Source organism: Podarcis liolepis (genome assembly GCF_965112155.1).
Source record: "Podarcis liolepis genome assembly, chromosome: 10".
Classification (NCBI taxonomy): Eukaryota; Metazoa; Chordata; class Lepidosauria; order Squamata; family Lacertidae; genus Podarcis; species Podarcis liolepis.
This window is the reverse complement of record NC_139562.1, coordinates 42,131,864-42,155,334: the sequence shown is the minus strand read 5'-3', so window position 1 is coordinate 42,155,334 and position 23,471 is coordinate 42,131,864. Positions and strand designations below refer to the sequence as shown.

Sequence of the window (23,471 nt, the reverse complement as noted above, 5' to 3'; positions counted from 1 at the left end):
GAATTGGCATGCACCTCTTAATACTTTGCATGGTTTTTGCATGTTGTTTTTTTAAAATTGAGTATCACTGTTATTGTTATGCAAAACATAGGGTTTGGGGTTTTTTTTAGTTGTCTTATTATAAGCAAAATGTTCTATGGACATTATCAAGTTTAGCAGCAATCCTGCTAGGTAGGTCAATATTATTATCATTCTTCTTCTTCTTCTTCTTCTTCTTCTTCTTCTTCTTCTTCTTCTTCTTCTTCTTCTTCTCCATCTGTCATTGATGCTTTAGTCGAAATTCCTGCATTGCAGGGGCTTGGACTATATGACGCTTGGGGTCCCTTCTAGGCCTGGGTGATGTATCGATACATCACCCAGGACTGCTATGAGGGGCAGACTGTGATGGCGGCTTCACTCCAGCAGTATATTGTGGGTGAAACTGATGCCGCTCCTAGTCCCTCTGCTACCAGTACCACTTTCAACATCGGGCCACTGGTAGTAGAGCAAGATCTAGTTGCAGTAATGGGTGAACCTCTGGCCCTCTAGATGCTGATAGGCTCTAATTTCCATTAGCCCTGGCCCATGTGGCCAATGGTCAGAGCTGATGGCCATTGTACATCTGCAGGGTCATACATCCACAGAACTCCATTCTTGTGGAATCTTGGTTCTACATCCCTTTAATTCTTTACTATCTATGTCAGATCACTATGCTACAACAGTGAATGTGAGCATTTTAAAACTTGAGAATCTAATAGGTAGCAGATATAGTACCCATCAACTATAAAAATTGGAGGTGTTATTTATACCTTGCTTTGTACTTCCCCCCACTGCTGTTCTACAAGACGATCCCAGTTGGTTGTAATGAGATATTAATGTTTCAACCATCAGGATTGAAATATGATTTTCTTTTAACCATGGAAAACTGTCAAGCCCATAGCTTGTGAAAAATGGCCTCTGTGATAAAAGCAAGGTTATTGGAAGCTTTGCCTCCCTCCACCCTTTATCCTCCACCAATAATGATTGATGTTTTCCTTTTACTCTTCTCAGGAATTCATTGAATTGCTTGGGCAACTCATAAGGATTTTAAAAATGGTTAGCATTTTATATCTCTACTCTGTTAGAGCAGGAATCTGCTTTTTAAAAAAACAACAGTGGATCTGTGATCCTTGACTAGAATGCTGTTTTAATCTCTTCAGGCAAATCAAACTAAACGATAATTTGTATGATTCATTGCTTAACCTCAGTAGTAAAGCAGTGATCTTAAAAATCCATGTGCAGCAATCTAGCAATCTAGAGAAGGCTGAGTAATAAGCATAACTATTATTGTCTAAAAATCAAAGAACAGTTGAGAGCACAATGTTAATACAGTGGTACCTCCGGTTAAGTACTTAATTCGTTTCGGAGGTGCATTCTTAACCTGAAACTGTTCTTAACCTGAAGCACCACTTTAGCTAATGGGGCCTCCTGCTGCTGCTGCACCGCCGGAGCCCGATTTCTGTTCTCATCCTGAAGCAAAGTTCTTAACCCGAGGTATTATTTCTGGGTTAGCGGAGTCTGTAACCTGAAGTGTCTGTAACCTGAAGCATATGTAACCCGAGGTACCACTGTAAATTGATGGCCTCACAGTTTTGAAACTTTCCTTCTAAGTGGCCTGCACTTGGGACGTTCAGTACAGGATTTTGAAGAGGACCTTGAAAACGTCACTGCTGCCTTTCATGTTAATAACTTTATCATAGCAAATAACTTTATCAAAGCAAATTTATCACAGTAAGTGTACACCGATTGGTGTACTTAATGTATGTAGCACCATTCCTTTTAGGCACATTATTTAGGGAGGGCTTTGTCCTACAAACTGGTATAGAATTACTTACAAAAATAAAATAATAAACTTTTCAGCTCTAATAACCAGTAACAAGTCACCAAGGTGGTGACAGAAAATAAGGCATTTTCTGACAAAGATTGTCTCCCTCTCTGTGTGTGCTTGTGATTTGCATCACTGTCCCATGCATTCGGGGCCGGCCCAAGACATTTTGGCACCTGAGGCAAACCAGAAAATGGCACACACACTTCACCACAGAAGAAGGAGTCAGTGACAATCTACATCGGGAACAAAGCGGGGAATGACTACATTGGGGATGGGGGAGCTGGTGTGACACCCTGTAAATCACTGGTCCCCTCTCCTGAGTCACTCCCCTGGTCCCCTGCCTCTGCCACACCCTCTTCAGAGCCCTGCCATTCCCCAACATCGGGGGGGGGGGGAGAATGGGGCCATACAGATTCACATTGGCTATCTCTGCCCTGGCTATCTTAAGAAAAACCAGTTGGGTTGGAGCAAAGCAGAATATGGATGCAATGCCACCCTTCTGCTTGTGATTTCGAGTGGTTTGTATTCAGAGACATACAGTCTCTGATACTGGAAGGTTATATACTGTAGCTAGCATGGCCATTAGTCATTGAGAGCCTTAATTTTCATGAATACACACAAACCTCTATTAAATCAGCCCAAGTAAGTAGACATCACTATTACCAAATACCAAGGCACCATGTTTTATCTACCCTTAATTTCCCACCATTCATCTTCACTGGGCAACCCTGGGTTACAAAAGAAGGGGGAGAAGATATCGCTCTCTCTCCCCCTACACCAGACATCATGTTACACACTTGGAAGGAAACCTTTCCTCATAGGGGAGTTTTTCCACATCCTTGGCTGCCCTTCTCTGAACATTTTTTGAACTTGACAGTGGTGACTTAATTCCCTGGAAGGATTTCAGAGGTGTTAGATTTTTGTGATATAAATAAAAGGCAACATTAAAGTGAATAACAAAAACAGTTCCAAATAATTTGTAGAGTAGTGAGTATGCTGTTCATCCTGTTTACATTAAAGGACAGAAGTGACACCCAGTGATGGAAATTGCTTTAATAGGGGTTCTCATAGCTATATTGAATGCCACACTATAGTCACTGTAGGCCACAACTTTCCAATAAAATGATTCAGTTAAGTATAAAAAGGACCTTCAAAGTTCTTTAGGTTTCAGAAGTCAAGATTCTTCTACGCTACATTGCATAATTGCCCCTTCCCACATTACTTTGCGGATATGTAATGGTGTGTGTGGTGGGGTCTAAATTCTAACACAATTTCACATGTCTCTACTAAAATACTTATTGGCACACAATGAGGGGGGAACATTTTAAGTGTGTCTGTCTGTCTCTACATATAAGTGTGTCCCTAATTTCATAGAATTATCGAGTTGCAATGCAGGAATATGTAGCTGTCTTTTACAGGGTTCGAACTTGCAACCTTGGCATTATCAGCACCATGTTCTAGCCAACTGATTGCATATCACTGCGACTTGATTTGGAATACTACAATAAATATATATTTAAATATAATGTAATATAATAATACAAATTTAATGAAAGATCAAACAGCCGACCTACCTAAAAGTATGCTATCATGCAGGGGGTTGGACTCGATGGCCCTTGTGGTCTCTTCCAAGTCTATGATTCTATGATTCTATGCTAACTACCTTACTTGATGACTTAAGTCAGTTCACATGGTCATTCTTCGCCAGTTTTTTCATGTGCACTGTCCCTAAATGTTCAGCCATGTGTAGAAACCTTTGGCCTAAAGAAATGCTCCTGTTTTAATGGACAATCATATCAAGAAGAAGAAGTACTATACTGTATTTCTTAAGTTTTCTAGACCATAATGCTGAAATAATTACCTATGTTGATCTCAGTGTTCCCAAGGTCTGCGCTGTGGCACAATGGATTGCAATGTACATGCATGTACACACACACACACACACAGAGAGAGAGAGAGACAGAGAGAGAGAGAGAGAGAGAGAGAGAGAGAGAGAGACTGGTAATTAGTCATGGTAATCGTGTAATTTACATAATTCTTCTGTGAAACACAACTGCTAAAGTTCATAAAACAAATGACCATGACTATAGTCCTGTGCTGAGAAATACACACCTCATAATGTTGATTTAGGATTTGTGATATGCTGGAATGTGTGATTTTTGGCACTCAGTCATGTGCGCTTAATCTCCTCAGAGAAAAAATTAAGAAAAAAAGGGTATATACATTACAAATGTAAGTAGAAGTTAACGAAAATTAAAAATGTGGATTAATGTGAAAGCAAAAAAGTTTATTCTTTTGGCCTCTCTTATGGGGTTTTTCTTTTTTTTTTGCTGCTTCATGCTATTCTTATCCATAAATGTGTCCTGTACAGGAATTAATGTGTAACCGGTAAATAAATGACAGTTGCACAAGTGATTTTTTCACTCTGGCTATGTATGGTTGGATGCAGCTTCCTGGCATGTGTATCTAGAACAACAACAAAAATGTGTATGTGCTGTCATTGCATATTAAATCCATCCAGGTTTTGTATGAAGATCTATAGAGAAGTGCCCTCTGTAGGAACTTTATAAACATTAAGAGGGAAAAGCCTTTCAATAGTTTATTAGCTGTATTTGGATGCAACCGTAAGCCATGGCTTGTCACTGTGTGAATGAGCCACAGTAAGCCACACAACACCCCCCGCCCCCAAATTGCAGGGCCAGAAGGAGGACCTCAGTAGCATTGATTTTCAGTTTCCCTGAATCTTGGCTTCTTGTTGCGTCCAATCTGAGGATCATGGTTTATTACTAACAATAGTTAGCTCATACATGTCAGCAACTGCCCTGAGACCTCCGGGTATAGGGCGGTATATAAATTAAATAAATCATCATAATCATAAACCATGCTTTGAAATTGGCTTGTTTTGAAACTGATCATAGCTATTGGTAAATCACAGTTCCTAGATTAAACTCTATAATAAGTTTGAGCTACAACAAAACTGAAAAGCAAAGCTTCTGAAGGCCGCTTCCTGACCATGGGACTCATTTCTCTCATTATAAGCAATAGTGTATTGTTATGTCTAAAAACAGCCTACGTGTTCTAAATCTTATTTTCCCAGTGTGTTGCATGAGGGGTCTATCTGTAAGTGATGGTTCTGAATATCTCAACCTCTACAAGATGTAGCTAACTGCTAGTGGGAGCAGTGAAATTCACATAATTATGTAAGAACTTGGAGTAACTTGAATTAGTCATATGTTACAGAGGTCAGAGCATTGGTATTGGAGATGGGGGTCTGTATTTGGCACCAACCCCACATTATTTGTAAGCTATAGTTCTGCCCTATGCTCCCCAGTAGAGGATTTTAAATGCGGGATCTTTCTTTATTAGAAACAATTGCCTACCTTTTGACTTTCAGCATAACTGATACTGACAGTATATGATTTGCTGTGATAGAGCGAATCCAAGGTTAGGATGAAAACTTTGGATCGATAATAAGCAATTGTAACCAGTTTGATTTTGTCTCTCTGTGTAATCTAAGTTAAAATGAAAAAGTCAAATTGACAATTCAGCACAGAGTAAGGCACTTTTACAGCATGCCTAAATCTACTGGGTTGTGATCAAAGCTCAGTGTATCGTGTTTCCAAATTTGACTGCAGCAAACATAACTGTACGTTGGAAAATGGGAAACAAAATTTGTAAATGGGATATGCTGAGTTCAACTATAAGGCTTCACATTTCTTTGTTCAGCAGCTGGATTGCTTATGTAGCAAATCTTTGCATATTTCATCCATGTGTTCTGTCTATGGGAGATCAGCAGCATGTAATAGCAGATGCTTCCTCTTGTAGTTGTTTCTCAAATGATAAGAAACTTGGTATCTGTTACTGATGTATAATATGCCATATTGACAGCTTTGGGAGCTGGTTTGTTTGAAACTACATACCCCACTGACATATTTTTTCTTTGACGGCAGTAACACAACACAACTGACATTGCATTAAACACTCCTCAGTAAGGTAGCATAACCTAAATTTACTCCTGTGAATAGAAATGCTGTGTCATTTTCTTCTATTTTTCTGCAGTGAGCTTCCTTGCAAAGTTCTTCTTTTAATAACTGGCAAAGTTGTTTATAAATTCTACAATATAGCAAGTGTGCCTCTCCTGAAACAATATTTGCTTCATTCATTTTAAAAGTAATTTTTCTTTTTTTGTATACTATAATTATTATTAGTTTCCAGAAAATCACAGCTTGCTTCTGAGATAGTACTATATTTTGAATTGGATGTGCAAAGTGTATGTTTATGTTGCACAATGAGCCACCTCTTTGCAACTCATTTTTGGAGTTCATACCCAATGGCTGATCACTCACTAAATAATGCATAAAATTGCAACTGAATATTATTTTTGACCCAAGCCACATACCATATATTAATGATAAAATAATTCTAGTTCATAATCTGGCAGCTGTATACATTTTCACTATTATTCTTTGTTTTGTATATTACCAATTCACGTTATTTTTGTTGGCTGCTGGCCACACCCAGCATGAGACAAGAAATGGAAAGGTGGCTACATTCATTAAAATATGAATTGGAGAAAATGCAGAACCAATTATCCAAATCCAGGTAGTATGCGAAGACAAGGATTTTAACTAATTCTGTAGGGGAAGCATCCCCCCCAGACCCCTTGGGATGTAATGTAGTCTCCGGCTGTGACACCCCAACTAAGAATGGGGAGGAAATGCACCTTTCTTGCTAGATGAGCCTTAGGTATCTAACCCACCCATGCAGGCCCTGCAGTCCAGCGTTCACCCAAAATGGACATGTCACCCCAAGTCACCCCAGGTGTAGTCAGATGTCTGAAGTGTGGCCATACTAGAACAACTGAACTTAAAAGGGAGAGTGCACCACGAAGCTATTAATTACAATTCATCAAGAGGTCCAGTGCTATCATTTGTGAACTGAATTGTTATTAATGGTTTTTTGTGAAGGGCCACTGTTAAGTAATTGTTGTCTGTACTTTTCTGCCTTTGTTTTTTAATTCTTTTAACCTGACTGTTTACAACCTCTGTCCCAAGCTACACACCCATCTACCCACACACATACTTGCAATGGCAAATAAATTTTCATACATCTGATGAAGTGGAGTGTAGCTTATGACGTAAAAATCTGTTATTATCTTTGTTGTTTAAACTGCTAGACATAATCTAGTGAGCTTCATGGCTGACTCAGGCTCTGAAGCTGAATTCCTGCCAGTGTCTGGTATTGGGCTTGGATGTCAGAACCTGAAAGCGCAACATGTAGTGATCCTTGCATAAACAAGAGCTTTCAGCTTCCCCATCTGATGGCTTTTGAGTGCTGCCCCCAATATCCCCTGAAGGACAGAGATGACCTGTGGAGCATCACAGCATGAGCCAAAAGCAGCTGATGATGGAAAGAAAAATAGGCCACATATATCCCATGCACATAATGAAGTACTTTATGCATGCACATGAGCTTCTTTGAGCTCCAGCTACCATAATACAAACACTTTCAGTTGCCCTCTTTAGGAATGTCTGAAGATTTGTTTTAAAAAACACATGTATTTGGGGGCTCTTTATACTATGGACTAAAGTCTAGGATTGATTTTTGTTCTAAAATATTGGCTGCATGGCATCTACTGATTGATTGCTTCAGGCAGAAGATGATGGCTTTTTCTTTCTTTCTTTCTTTCTTTCTTTCTTTCTTTCTTTCTTTCTTTCTTTCTTTTACTGAAGTGGCCAAGCTCAAAAAGTTTGTGCAGTGCTTATAACTGTGATTTTATGAAGTAGAAACAATTCAACTCAGAGGTTACAGTGGAAAATGAAAAACACTTTTATTATGGCCAGCTGTTCTCCTTTTTCAGTGAAAGTATAACTGTGAATGGGTCTGTCACCATGTTGTTGCCTTAAATGACTCTGGACTGGAGTTGGAGACTTCACACAAAATAACACTGATGTCCTGTAAAGGTTAGGGTGTTTCCCAAATGGACAATTCACCTGTAGTGGTGGGTTCTGAGACGGGAGTGCTTGGCATATTGCTTGAAACAGCACCTGGAAGATTTGAAGAGACAAAGGCACAAAGTTGGCTGAAGCATCTTGGGGAGCAGGATCCTTGTGGACTAGCAGATATGCTGCCTTCTAGAAGTGCCTGTTTGCCTCCTTTTATGCTGCTCTTCTATATCTTCACATAAAGCAGATTATGACCCACTTTGCATGCAACATTAAGCCGCAGCATGGCTTAGCATAAATGAGGAAATGGATAGGTTCCTGAAGCAAAGTTCACAGCTGCTTCTGCACTACCAGATGTTATATCTGAACCAGGTTTGCCACTCATGTTTTGTATTGGGGAAACAAACCACTTGCCCATGTTCAGATGTAATGGTGAGATGTAAGGGTAAATGTGCTGGGATAAAAACACAAAATACATAATAAAAACACAAGCAAAGCAAAACAAAACAATAACCCTCCTTCCCCTTACCTTCCCACAAACATTGGCCTGGTGAAGAGTTCTGGACAGCTCGGAAAGCTTCACATTATTTTGTGACATTTTTGTTGGTCTAATAAAAAAATTGCCTCAATGTGGGTTTTGTAATTTTCATTATTATAGTTAGTTTTAATAAATTACTTCATCCAATATACCTGATATATATTGGTGGATGACCCACTCATGTGATTTTCTCCAGAGTATAATTTCTTTATTTTTTGCTGTGGAGCAACATCCCCTAATAGATATTCTCCCATCTTACTGGGTCTTACGCGTTGTGCTTGAATTCCAGTTAAGAAGCCTTAGGCTGGAGAAAACCAATTAAGAGAGAGTTAGGCACTTGACACAGTTGTACTGGTAAAGCTAAGCGTTAGTTTGGGGACTATCTGGGAACTATCTGCAAGGCACACTAAGTTGTTTGGAAGAAAAAGAAAGCTCTGATGATTGATTGGAAAAGGAACATAGATTGGCTTACTTTAGATTATTTCATAATCAAATTGGGTGCAAAAGAAAGAGAATAAAGTAAATCTGTAGTTGAAATGCTCTTAAAATTAGCTTTTAGTGCAAAGCATATTATTAAGATAATTGGTAAGCATTGTTATTGTTGTCTTCAGAGACAATGGAGTATGTCTCTGTGGCTGGAGCTAAACCACTGTGTTAGCAGCACCAAAGTGACACCCCCAGGCTGCAAGTCTGGGCAGCCTATGCAGAAATCACTGTTGGACCCACTATTGGTCTTTTATGTTCAATCTTCTAGAGCCTGTCTTCGCATGCAGAGAAAGCCCCCTAACACACTGATGGGTTTGAGACCCATTGGCTAACCACACCTGGTTTAGGTGGCCAATCAAAGCCATTCCCGGGGTGTGCCTGCTGTTGTACGCTGTTGCTTGCTGACAGCTTCTAGGAGCCATAAGAGAGAGCTGCGTGCAGGGTGGGGACCGAAGGTGGACAAACTATCCCAGAAGTAGCATGACCTGTCCCCCGCCTGAGGTACTCCTTCTCCCCTGACACCACATATACCCCTTGGCAAGGGTAAGAACCATTTGTTGAAAAGAAAGAGGTTGTAGTGGAAAGGGCGTGGAAATGACACATGGAAGAAATATGTGATGCTGCTGGCCTCTGTTTTTTGTCCTGAGATTTCCTATCCCTATGCTCTTCAGGGCTGTGCTTCTGTTCTTCCCTTAAGCACTGATAACATTTGGGGCAGAAATAACAATGGTAATTGCAGGCAATCAGCTCCTTCTGCTCAGATAATGGTATTCATTGATGTTACAAGCACCCAAGTTGCTTTAGTCTCAGCATAGTGTCTCACACTGAAATCATATTTTTTTTTTTAAAAAAAGCTATTTGTCAGAAATTTGAGGGAATCCCCCCTCCCCCGGCATTTCTCTAATGACTGCAAGTTGGTGAACTGCGATTTAAGTGCTGGAATTGGAGCAGAGGCCCAGAATCCTTTTCATTAGCAAGAGCCAGCGTATTCAGGCAGAGTACTTACTGAAACCAGAAGTAGAAGTTGAGGCATCATTGGCTAGGCATAGTCATAAGCAGAACACTGGGAGAGCATTACCGATCCTTCTTGTAATATTTAGAAATCCATTCCATGTGTTCTAGTAGTAACAGAGCCATTCAACAATTTAAAAACTCCCTGCATTTGCTATTTTAGTTCAGTAGTTGCAGCAGTGGGTTGCTTGCTGTGGTACAAGGATGTGGAAGCCTGTGGCCCACAAAAGTTACAGCTTCCATTATCACTGACCACTGGTCATAATGGTTGTGGCAGAGGAGAGTTGGGAGCCCGATGAGACACTGCAGGGTTTCCATCTGTGTTATAGCTGGTTTTGAAATCAAAGTGCAATAAAGGGCTTGAGAGAACATGGGCTTTGGGACCAGGATGGAGGACAAAATGACCTTTTGGAGTCCCTCACTATAATTACCATGGGTCTCTTTATTCATTTCTCTCTGGTGCACACTTTACTCTGTTTTTTTATCAAGTGTCAAGAGCAAATTTTAATTAGTGGCATTAAATTAATCAAATATATATCCACGAAGCCATACTTACAAGGCGAAGACGTATCTTTGTCCAGACTCTCACACTTGATCTACTACCACTCATCCTGTGAAAATGATTTGCAGAGATGACAACTGCCCTTGGAGAGCTGGAATTATTACTTTTAGTTCCACAATCTTTTCATCCCTCGAGCATTCCTGTTTGACTAGTCCTAACCACATTACTCTTCTGCTTTAATTAGTGTCTTCCGAAGCCTTTGTGTTGTTGGCAAACCCTGTCCAGGCTCCCCCTCCCCACTTTTACAATACTGATAATAAATGAAGTTGACACATGTCACAACAGTATCTGAAAGGCCTCCCCATTAGGTTTTGACTCTTTTTTTCTGAGCAAAAAGCAGGTTGGAGTTATGTATCAATGGTGCTTCTTTGCTTTAAATTTTGAGGCAAAGTTTGCTAAATTCATAACCGCTTGCCTTTGCAGATTGTTTGTATTCATTCTTCTCAGGTGTAGGCTGACTCTGTAATAGCAGGGGCATTGCTAAGCCCTTAAAAGATTCTGGCCAGAAAATTTGCATATACTAATCTGCATAAAGGTAAAGGTAAAGGTAAAGGTAAAGGTACCCCTGCCCGTTCGGGCCAGTCTTGCCAGACTCTAGGGTTGTGTGCTCATCTCACTCTGTAGGCCGGGAGCCAGGGCTGTCCGCAGACACTTCCGGGTCACGTGGCCAGCGTGACAAGCTGCATCTGCCGAGCCAGCACAGCACACGGAACGCCGTTTACCTTCCCGCTGGTAAGCGGTCCCTATTTATCTACTTGCACCCGAGGGTGCTTTCGAACTGCTAGGTTGGCAGGCGCTGGGACCGAACGACGGGAGCGCACCCCGCCGCGGGGATTCGAACCGCCGACCATGCAATTGGCAAGTCCTAGGCACTGAGGTTTTACCCACAGCGCCACCCACGTCCCTATACTAATCTGCATATAGATGCAAATTTAGGCCAAATTTCAAAGGGGTAAAAGCAAACTCTGGCTCTTGCTTTCAGGACTTCCCTTGAGCCATGGGGGCATCAACAGGATTTTCTGGATATGCTGCTGCTAGATATAAACAGAGCTGTTGTATGTGTGTCATCTGTAAAGAGCTGGAAAAAAATATATATGCAAGTTTTAATTTGCTGTGGGAAAGGCATCAGATTTGGGAATAACTTTGCATTTCTGGAATATGAAATCATGCCAGCAAGGAAGCAAATGCATTCCTTGTATGACACATCAGTTTTGACACGTGTTCCGTGGTCTCTTATTCTCCTTGCCACATATTGTGTTCTCTGCGATATGGAATTGGGTTTCTGTTGTTTATTTTTTCAGCTGGTTGGTAAGCATGCCTTTAGATGTGCCTGATGGCCAGAAGAGACATGGCATAGGCAATCTGATTAAAATCCCCTCTGAAGTTGTTTTACATTAAACTTCAAAGCAGCTGCACACGGTATGTGCACTTTGATTTTGATCTGAGCAGCAGTGCTGATGGAGGGGAGAACTGTAACCCTTTATCCCCTTGGCTCCTTTTCCAGTATAAATTGTGTCCATCTCTGAAGCAGCTATTAGCTCTGCTGGAGAAAGAATATGGGCACAATTCAGGTACCTGTAATTTTTTCTGCAGTAGGGCTAAATGGCAGCTTTGAGTATATATGTGTGTGTAATTTGAACTGGGAAATCTGGCTGAAAAGAGTTAATATCCTTCTTCCCCTGTACCACAGCTCTGATCAAATTCAGAGTAGCCATAGCTGCTTTTAAAGTGTGTGGGTGTTTTTTTAATGGAAGGTCCAGTAAGAATTTCCTTTAGTCCTAAAGCTGTAAAGTTACTCATAATAGGACTATAATCATTCTTTCATGTCACCTCTGATATCAAATGCATTTTAACCAAGGAATTAGACGTACTACACCAAATAATCTTATTCTGTATTCTCTTTAAAATATAGATAGCGTTTTAGGATGCTGTTATGACCTGATTAGTAGGAATGTAGTTTTACTCATAGGGGACCGCGGGTGGCGCTGTGGGTTAAACCACAGTGCCTAGGACTTGCTGATCGGAAGGCCGGCGGTTCGAATCCCCGCATGACGGGGTGAGCTCCCATCGTTCGGTTCCAGCTCCTGCCTATCTAGCAGTTCGAAAGCACCCCAAAGTGCCAGTAGATAAATAGGGACCGCTCTCCAGCGGGAAGGTAAACGGCGTTTCCGTGCGCTGCACTGGTGCTGGCTCACCAGCTGCGGCTTAGTCACGCTGGCCACGTGACCCAGAAGCTGTCTTCGGACAAGCGCCGGCTCCCAGCCTCTTGAGCGAGATGAGCATGCAACCCCAGAGTCGGTCACGACTGGACCTGTTGGTCAAGGGTACCTTTACTTTACCTTTAGTTTTACTCATAATTTACAAGGGGAAAGATGGTTTGAGCATGTAGCATCAATCTTGGCCCGACTGCATTGGCTGTCAATTAGTTTCCAGGCAGAATTCAAAAGGACAACACTTAGAATGGTTGACAAATATTTAGATGTATTAAAAGTAATTTTAGCAAAATATGTCCAGATCATTGATATCTAATGAATGTATGTGAATTCTAAATCTGGAGGAGGGGAGATGGGTCAACTTTCATTGTACATTTCCAGCTCCTTCTCCTACTGATATCTTAACACCATTTGAAGAATGTAGCATCCTCTGCTGAGATGAACAGGAATAACAAAAAAAATCAATTTGTTTGTACATTCCTACTTTTGGATTGAGTTTTGTGAGATGGTTGCAGGACTTGCTTATAATTTGGTGGCTTTAAACAGCTGCTTGGGGCAGCATTTGCAGTGGGAACAGATGAAAGGGTCTTTCCCCAGCTGCTATCACTTTTTATTGCTAAGGAATAATGTAGACTTTAAAGAGATCTGCCTTTACAGCTTAAGCATCAGTACTCAGGTCAGACTCCTTACCACAGAGAAGGCTTCCAGCAATAATAAGTCCAAGACCTGTCACTCCTTGCCTGGTTATACTACATCAAATAACTTCTGTAATCCAGTGATTGCAGTACCTGAAAGGCGTGGACAAGACTTTCAATTTTATACTTTGCATTCGGAAAGCTTGAACTTTATGATTTGCACCAAGCTAGCCATGTTAGTCTCTTGCAGCAGAATATACTACTTATGGAGATCACCAGATTGGCTACTCCTACAGAAGAGTTTAATGTAATGAATTTGTCAGTCTTTAAAGTGCTGTAAAACTTCATCTGAACTCTGCAATGTTTTCCATAACTTGAATATGTAGTCTTTTGGGGAGAAAATGTGTAGTGCAAGTGAACTCAGCAACAGCTACCAGTGACCTTTGACTACTAGATCCAGTGTTTGATGTTTGCACTGACGCACACAGTAGTGACTTCTGCATACTGATTTAATCAGAGGGACCTGCTCTGTTCACCAAGTTCCTTTATGGCAGGGTGGCCCAACTGTTGGAAAAATGCCCTGGGGGTGCCTGCAAGTCCCTGAAACTCTGAGAGTCCTTCGGTACGCGCATTTCCTCCCTTCTCCAGTGCACTCAGCAACATATACCAGCTGGTATATGCACACTAATCTTCTGGCAAAACACAGAAAGAAGAGTGAGATATCGTAGATCTCATCTACTATTAAATTACACAATATGTACAGACAAAGGCATAATGGCATCTGTTCTCTCCAGGTCCGAGAGAACAAAAAGAAATAAATAAAAGCGAAAGTACAGTGTAATAGGGACGTGGGTGGCACTGTGGGTTAAACCACAGAGCCTAGGACTTTGCTGATCAGAAGGTCGGCAGTTCGAATCCCTGTGACAGGTGAGCTCCTGTTGCTCGGTCCCTGCTCCTGCCAACCTAGCAGTTCGAAAGCACGTCAAAGCGCAAGTAGATAAATAGGTACTGCTCTGGCGGAAAGGTAAACGGTGTTTCCGTGCACTGCTCTGGTTTGCCAGAAGCTGCTTAGTCATGCTGGCCACATGACCCGGAAGCTGTACGCAGGCTTCCTCAGCCAATAAAGCGAGATGAGCGCCGCAACCCCAGAGTCGGACCTAATGGTCAGGGGTCCCTTTACCTTTACAGTGTAATAGTACCTGCAGCAGAAGTGATAAGACTTCTTCCTTTCCCAGAGTCATCCCAGACAGGCATGTGATTTACAACAATCTCATCTGTAGCATTGGAGGAGTGAAATTGCTAACACCAACATGCAGCTGCCTCATAGACCTCGTACCACCTTTTGAAAGCTGCATAAGTGAGGCACTGGGCTTTGGAAAGGACCTGAGTGGACCTCTGAAGGGATCCTAGAGTCCTCCTGCCCCCTTCCCAAAGCCTAGTTAGTGCTTTCCAAGCTTTGGGAAGGAGGTGAGAGGGCTCCAGGGCCCTGCCAGAGCCTCACACCTACTTCCCTAAGCCCAGTGCCTTGCTCACCCAGCTTAGGGGAGACAGTGTGAGGGTTGGTGGGGCATAAAATCTATTGGGTTCTTTTGCTGAATGACTGGGGAAGTTCCTCCATGTCAATGAGCTCCTTGGTCACATTAAAACACCTCTTACAGTAAGTGATTAGTGGTTCATAGCATTTTAGGGTGTGTTGATTCTGCCATTCCCCCTGTTTTTTACATGTGTTAAAATATTCACTTCAACTATTTGTTAAAACATGATATTAATTATTTATTTATTTAACAAAATGTATTAACCACTTAATGATATCTCTGAGCAGTTTGCATAATATTGGATAAAAATATTTATAAGAAAATACCCATAAAACAAACCTAACTTTAGATGTTTGACTCCTAAGCACATCAATAATATTGCACTTTACTAGGGTAGAAAAACACATTAACCTTGCTATTATGGTGCCCAGAGAAAGATTAGCAAAATCAACAGCACTGGCAAACCAACTGGTCAGCCACAGAGAAGACCCCTAACTATTAAAAAAGCTATTAAAGAAAACGACCTATTAGTTGTTAGTTTGGGAGACATCCATAAAACAATCTCTGAGGCTTTAGCAATATCTGACAACTTTCTAATCTCTGTCTCTCTCTCCCCCGCCCCCTTTCTCGGTAGATTTTGTTCTATAAACCTTCTCTGACCTCTTGTAACATAGCTGGAATATACTGATGCATTTAATAGACATTTTGATGAACAGACTAGGCAGAAATGTTGGAAGAAATAAGACACTGTAGATCTTGTGGTTCAGTTTCTTGCTCAAGTTGTTAACGGTGTATGATTTATTTATTTTACATTTAAAGATTACTATAATACAAACATTTTTTCAAAAAGAGAAAATTAACAGTTAATATTTGAAAGGTCATTGGTGGACTCTCTGTTAGAAGTGTCACGTGTCACTGTGTGTTCAAACAATATCAACATTTAACAGCACAATCCTACCTAGAATTATGCTCTATTGAATTCAATGGCATTTACTTCTACTTAGGTATGGTTAGGATTTCAGTGCAAGCTATTGCATCTGCCAGCAATATGCCCTCTGAAGTATATTGATTCTGGCTAGGTTCATATGGTTTATGATTATTTATTGTTTCATCTTAGCCAAGTATATTAGTGGCACTTACTCTCAAGTCAAATGTTATTCTATTTTTTAGAGTACCTGTAAAGTTGGTCAGCAAGACATAACTGAATATAGTATAGTCAGCTAATTGAGATGTAAAGCGATGTAAGACTGTTGTAAAGCAGTCAAAGGTTAGTAATCGGGGAAATAAAGTGTACCTGTCTTGAGAGGTAAGTAAATCAAACTGTGTAATGAGTTTAGTGGCAATGGAGAAAGGATAGCTTGGGCTAGATCTAAGTAAAAGGCAGTTGGATTAATGCAATCATTCTTATCTATGTCTTAGCCGTTTTTCTTAGGTACATTGGTTTCTGGCATCTTCTGTGCAAGACACCTTTGTGTGCCTTCTGTTTCTATAGGTCCTCAATTGTAATAGAAAGAAATGCAGCATGGATGTAGAGCAGGGACTGTTTCCTCTTTGATATTTGGAAGCTGTTCTGAAAGATGAAGAACGAGGCTGCTAATGCATATGGACACAATACTGACTAGCATTAAAATAGACAATTGCCTGTTTAGATCACATGGAAGTCTTTTTGTTGGCTTCAGTGAAGTCCAGGTTCATCCTGAGAGGTAGGTGCATATCAGTTTAACAGTGCATTTCAGTTTAACAGCGCATGGTGTATGTTGAAACTGGAGTAATGATTCAGGCTCCCTTAGTAAACAGGGTTTCTTGAAAACAGTTTCTTAAACAGGGTTTTATACAGCTTTTTGGCAAGGCTCTAAACACAGGCCTACAGAGGGGTTTCTTTTAGTCCAAAAGAAGAATAGGAGGAGACCATCTAGGCTGGATTGTACCAGTGCACAGTTAATTCACTGTGGCCAAATTCACTTAATCAGTCCATCTAACAATACCTTTGATGGTCAATAGGAGGAGGGCAGCTGTCTCCCATTAAAAGGGTCTTGGCTCTCTTCCTTTCTTTAAGTGTCAGTTAGCAACCCATCTATGTACCCTTTTCAGAGTGCAGGATTAGCCAGTCACCATCAAGAACTGTAAGAATTATCAGCACTGTTCTCTAACCAAATTATTTTATGCATCTTGGATTGCCCTTTTCACCTATTCCTGTGCTGTTCTGATCAGGGCTATGTGGTTAATTTGGCTTAATTGGCTGCTAATCTGTCACATCTTGGCAATTTCAGCATTTAAGGTTAAGTACCCCAAGGCACCTTTTGCGAAGGCCATCTGACAAACCACCTTACATTGCAAGGTGGCTTGAGGCATTTGCTTGGTTTGAGGACGTGCCCTGCTGGATGGCAGGGGTTAGGCTCCCCTTTGGCAATGAAAACATATCCAATTTATAGATGGTGTTTAGGTTTATGCCAGGTGGTGTTTTCCAAAACAATGAGCAATATTTTTTTGGCATTCCTTTGCTCTCTTCCAAAATTCAGCCTGTAAGTGTTTAGTCCCATGCTGCACATTCTTTCGTACTGCTAATAAAGTTGTGGCCATTTAATCCCATCTTCTTGTGTGAGTCTCTATTCTAGGGTGTGGGGGCTTATACTCATATACTGTGTACCATTGTGGCTCATTGTTAAATTGGCAATATTGCATTGTGCTGAAAAATGAAAAAAGGTAAGTATAACACTTCAAATAGACCTTATTCCCTTGCTCTAGTTTTATAACCTCGGGTTCTGAAAATAAAGAAACTCACAGTCATTGGTCAAATGAATTGTCACAGGTTAAATTAAAACAAACAAATTATTCCTTAAACAATTCATGATAAGCACAACAGTCAGAAGTCACTGCAGGTTTGAGTGCACTTTTAACACCCATTGATTTTGATGAGCTTCAAGCGTGCTTATGTTTGTTTGGTCTTGTTGTCATCATAGATTTTATTTCTCTAGGGTGCTCTAAGACCCACTAACTCCAGAAACAATTGACATAACTGTATGGTGGTCAGTCTTCCATAGCCACTAATGGCACATGCAGTGTCCTTATAAACGCTGTTTACCAGAATTGGGAACCAACTCTAGGGAAGGCTATGTTCATCATGCCCTGTTTGTAATCTTAGTCTGGGTATTTGGCTACCTCTGCTGAATATAGTTTGCTGTATTCAGATGGATCTCTAATGTGGTGCAATATAGCAACTGCTATGACCCTGTGTCCTACCTTTTGTTTTGTTTTGCATTAGACTAATAGCATCCAAAAGTGATGGTGTGCCATGTTCCATGTACAGTGGTACCTCAGGTTAAGAACTTAATTCGTTCTGGAGGTCTGTTCTTAACCTGAAACTGTTCTTAACCTGAGGTACCACTTTAGTTAATGGGGCCTCCTGCTGCCACCGCGCTGCCACCGCATGATTTCTGTTCTCATCCTGAAGCAAAGTACTTAACCCAAGGTACTATTTCTGGGTTAGCGGAGTCTGTAACCTGAAGCATTTGTAACCCGAGGTACCACTGTATAGCATAAATATGTTGCTTTTTGAGAAATGAAATATGAAGAAAGGGCTGCACTGCTGTGTTTATTATGTTATCTGCTGCACCCATCTCCCACCTTATTACAGTACTAGAAATTTGCCTGCCTTTCTCACTGGTACTCTTACAGCACACTTCTCTCTGCTTTACTGTACAACTTCCTGTCTGATTTTCTTGCTCTCTGTACCTTGTATTCCTTACCTGATCTGCATGGTCCTCCTCACTGCTGCTGTCAGGATAACAGAGTGCTGTGAGTTAAACAGCAGTTCTCTTTGCTGAGCTAAGCCAAAGATCATTCCTGTATCTGAGTTGCTATGTTTATTACAGGGCACCACAATACCAGAGAACAGAATGAATACCAGAGAATATAATAAACACCCCTTATGTCTACTTTTTATACTTCTAAAATGGGTTGTATTCAACCAGGGGTACCCGCTGAAATTAATGAACCTGAGTTAGTAATGTCCAGTAATTTTATTGGGTCTATACAGAGTGGCCAGACAGAGCCCAAAGTGGTGCGCACACACCCCTCCATTCAGTCAATAAAAGAGGCATTATCACCGGCGGGGGGGGGGGGGGAACGGACCTGAGGCCAAGGGCTGCAAATGACCCTCTGGGCCTCTCTGTCTAGTTGTTGGCACCCTCAGGCCACACCCCTCGTTAGCCCAGCTTTGCACCCTGCTTGCGTGTTTTTGCCTGGCTAGAATTCATCCTTGAACTATGATGATAATGTCTCTTGCTTGCTTAGATGGAGGATAGAGGGTTGTGTGGGTTTGTGTGTATAAGCTAGCCTATTGTACAAAGGTAAAATTTTTGCTCTGGCCACTTTTGCCTCTGACCCTGCCCACCACTGGTTTGTGATCCAAAGAAGTTTGCTCAGAAGGGAATGCAGCCCTTGGACTGAAAAAGCTTCCTTAACTCCTGCATTACCACAATGCAATAATACATTGTAGCCAAACAGAAGCACTTGAAGAGGGAATGGAGCAAGGCCTGTGTGGATTGCTACACCTGTACTAGTGCATTCATCATGCTGCTGTCGTCCCAGCCTCAGATGTGAAACTTGCCTTTTCAAGAAAAGTCTTGCTCATGGCTGGTAGGAGTTTTTTCTCCAATACTGAGCAAAATGTTTCTTTAATACTACATAATGAGTGCAATGCTTTGTTTTGTTTTACTATAAAATGGTTATATCTCTGATTTTTAATTATCAAAGGAAGGAAGGAAGGAAGGAAGGAAGGAAAGAAAGAAAGAAAGAAAGAAAGAAAGAAAGAAAGAAAGAAAGAGAAAAACTCATCCAGGGCATATGTGTCCCCAGCAATTTAGCTTTCAAGTAATATCCCTGTTTGTTTTCAAGACTGTCACTTACTCTTAGTCCATGGTGTAGGTTTTGTTGTGCCTTGGACACACCTATCTTGCACATTAAACCCATAGGAAAATTGCAATGAAAAGCAGGGTGAGAGTACATTGTTATTGACTACCTGTCTAGAGTACACCTTGGATATATTTTCTTTCTCTTCTGCTTGGTGACCAACAAATTGAATGATGGAGGAGATAAAAGGAAGGACATACTTGCTTGGCAGCCTTTCCAAGACTGAAATAAAATGATAAATAACAGAAGGTTTGGGGTCCTGTGCATGGCATCTCAATCTGTACAGGGAAGCTGCTATTTACTCTAAAATGAGGCAGGGAGAAGATAGAGGGCATATTCATTTGACTTTTTGACAGGGGTAGAGCCCGAATCCAAGCCAATTTCAGAGAATGCTTTGTGTGGAAATAACAAATTGCTGGGCCAGTGATAAGTGGCTCTGGGGGACTCTATGAATCAAGACAGACTCCAGCTTTTGGTAGACAATAAATGATAGGGGACTCCCCCGCCTTGAAAAATAGTGCCCCTCCCACAAGACACATCTCACAAAGCAATGGCATTAAAAGACCCTGAGGTGAAATGCTAATGTTAGTCCATTCTATAATTTTGTTTGTAACTTTGCAAACTTCTTTGACTATGCAGACAGACAAGACATGAAATGTGACACTGGGGTTTTATAAGAATTATTGCATTATTATTGAAGCATGCAGGCCATGATTAGCATACCCAGTCTTCCTGAATTCTACAGGAAATATGGCAGAATTCTAACTTGACAACGAAAGTTTTACCTGATTAAAAGAAAAACAACAGCTCCAACCAACTGGAAAATAGTGGTCCAAGGATGAATGAAGAAAAATCATCTCAACTATGTCCCCCTACCTTTTCACAAGACAGTGCTGTTCTGAAAATATTATGCACTTAAAATAAATATTTAAAATCACTGAAACTTTCTTTTTTAAAAAAAGTTAATACAAATTGAATTTAGTTTTTAATTGCACTAAGTAAATCAGTAGTTTACAGATTTTAGCATATACTTGAAAACAAGCATCAGCTGCTTTACTTATTATTATTGTTGTTGTTGTTGTTACACATTTTATCACTTCATTGATCTATTATGTCCTTCTACAAAAAGGTACAAACCACTGAATTCTGTTTTTCTATCTCTTAATTACTTTACATTAAAGCCAAACTAGCACCCCGCCCCCAATGCATCATTTTTGCTTTCAGACCACATATCTGATTTATCAGTAGAAACATGAGTTTGAAAGGGTCTGTTGCCATCACATCTTGTTTTGTCCTTGAGATGCTGTTGCTGTCTTTTTTCTGTAGCGTTCTTGATTGTGGTAAGGGGCTCCAGATGTTTTTGGCCTACATCTCCCATGATCCCTAGCCAGCAGGACCAGTGGTCAGGGATGATGGGAATTGTAGTCTCAAAACATCTGGAGGGCCGAGGTTGAGGAAGCCTGGGCTAGTCTGATTCACAAGGCAGTGACTAAAGGACTGGTGGTGACCATGTATGGAAATAAGGAGGCAAAACACAAAGGTTAGGTGAACTTGGCCACATTCATTAATTTAGTGCAACACATTTACGGAAATGAAGCAGGTTGTGTGATGCTAACTGCATACAACAAACTCTGTGAGCCAGCACTGCAAAGGTAAGAGGGTAGTGTTTAATGGAAGGTACTGCCTTCCCGTGAACCTCACCCTTTTGGGTGAGTAGGGTGCTTCACCACCTCCCAGGGCTCCACAACTCCCAGTGGGTGTTCGCAGGTGGACCTCAAAAGTGTCCCTCACTCTATCAGCAAGTCTTGAGACCCTTCATCCTTAAAGCTGCCTAGATCTGAACTGCCTGATAACTTCATGCACTTACCTGCCATGGAAGATGACAGGTCTAGCTTAGTCTAGCTTTGTGTTGCTCAAGGTGCTGTTGCTCTGTTGTTGGTTATGAGCCAGGGGCTAAAAGCTGCAATTTCACACTTTTTGAGGATTTGCCATAAGGTTGCAGTTTCATCCCTGGAAACTGCATTGAAACCAATGGGGCTTCCAAGAAATGCATTTACTTTAAAGGCTGTTCAGTACATTGTGTCAGACAAAAGGGAGAACTGGGCAATCACACTTAGTTGGAAATAAGCCCCACTGGACTCTTTGATGGGACATTTCTCAGTATATATGTTGAGGAAATGACTGAATAAACCTTTTGTGCATACTATATTTTTACTGATAACTTGCTTCTCAGTTAACCAGCTTCTTCCACGTATAAAAAGAAAAATATAGTAATAATTAAATGTTTTTTCTCCCCTCCTCAACAGATTCACAGACAGGATGTAACCTTTAAAAATGGAAGCTTGTATAGGAAGCAACAGATAACAGTTGGAGCTTAAAGGAGCGGATGAACATTTCTCTTTGGATGTATTGTCTTTTAAGAACGATATGTTGATTCAGAAGGTCCGAAGAGAGAATCGTGAAATTTATTTCCTCTACCCAGTCACTGGATTTTTAAACCATTCCTTGGAGGTGGTGAATTTCCACTAAGGTGTGTGATGGAAAAAGCAGTGCGTCTCTGTGTCCGTAGCCCATACGTTGTGGATTAGTTTGCTGTTCCAAGGTACAAATTCCATTTTGAGGGACAAGGAACGGATGTGATGGATTTACCTTCAGAAATGAGCAGGCATGGAAGGAATCCGCTCAGCCACAAGCTAGAAGATCAGAAAAAGGTAAAAACTTACTTTTGATAATTGAATGCCTTTTAAAATTCGTATCCCCTTTCTCCACAAATATATTTTTTTTAATGCTCTAACCTTTACAAAACACTGTGTAAAATTAAATGTGTTCTTATATGTATCCTTATTGCTATCAGTCTGTTTCTGTGCAGCTGATTTTCATTGCTACCTGATAATCTGACTTCCAAAGGGTCTTGAAATTATCTGGCAAATTGGTTGTCAAAAACATTCACTTTCCTGCCGTTCCTGACTCTGTGCCAAATGTCTCCTGTAGTAAGCAATATTGTTAACTTTGTGCTGACCTTGTTTGAATACGTTCTCCCTCGCGATGGGAGTGACAATTTGCTCTTCCCAGACTCTTCTGATGGTAACTGTGAAAACTGCATTTCATTGTAATTAATGCTTGTTAGCATTATGTGTAGAATGATCAAACGTGTTGCATTTGCTTTTAAAAAATGGTCTTTAATTGAAGGAAGTAGAATAATTAAGGTATTGGATAGCCACATCCTGTTTCATGTTTCCTGGGATAATTTACAAACTTGATGAGGAAGAATACTTCCTGTTTTTAATAGGTGCCCTGTACAGCTGTTATTATGCTATGAGGGAACACAGGTGCAGCAGAGGTGTGTGTTTATCCCTGTCCCCAATGTTGTGTGAATTCTCCTGTCTGCTTTGTGGGATGAAAGTTAACTTCTACAGCAGAGAACCTTTGTGTCTGTGGAGGCTCCCTCCAGAATGGAGAACCTTGATTCTGACAGATCATCACACCGACCAGTTGAAAGTCAATTGATCTTCATTTTGCAAAAACCAAAAACCAACCACAAACACCAATGCTACATGCTCTAAAAGAAAGCCTTTTTGGGTAGCTGTAGAGGAGACATTGTGTGGCAAAAGCAAGGTGTTCACCAGTGGATATTTTTGGGAATATCCTTCTGCTGAGAAGGAAGTTGGCCTTGAATGGTTTCTTCTTGTCTTGTTTCTATATGTTCCATTTGCTGTGTGCAAAGCTATGAAGAAACGCAGTTACTATTGAAGTCTGGTTGCCTTTCATGGATGTCTGAACAGCAACATC

The 23,471-nt window shown here is 40.9% G+C and overlaps 1 protein-coding gene and 1 long non-coding RNA gene across 6 annotated transcripts in view; one reads left to right on the top strand and one right to left on the bottom strand.

Moving 5' to 3' along the window:
* LOC310687705 overlaps nucleotides 1-10,130 on the bottom strand; it is a 36,083-nt gene extending 25,953 nt beyond the window's left edge. The window contains exons 1-2 of the long non-coding RNA XR_014516551.1: nucleotides 9,822-10,130; nucleotides 3,708-3,739 (exon numbers count right to left, since the gene is read on the bottom strand). This is a non-coding gene — a long non-coding RNA (uncharacterized lncRNA). The remainder of the gene's footprint in view (nucleotides 1-3,707; nucleotides 3,740-9,821) is intronic.
* NAV3 (neuron navigator 3) overlaps nucleotides 1-23,471 on the top strand; it is a 426,597-nt gene that overhangs the window by 85,305 nt on the left and 317,821 nt on the right. For all 5 annotated transcript variants that reach the window (XM_083463072.1, XM_083463071.1, XM_083463073.1 and 2 more), the window contains exon 2: nucleotides 21,989-22,393. In XM_083463072.1, the coding sequence (XP_083319198.1) occupies nucleotides 22,322-22,393 (72 nt within the window). In that variant the 5' untranslated portion in view covers nucleotides 21,989-22,321. The remainder of the gene's footprint in view (nucleotides 1-21,988; nucleotides 22,394-23,471) is intronic.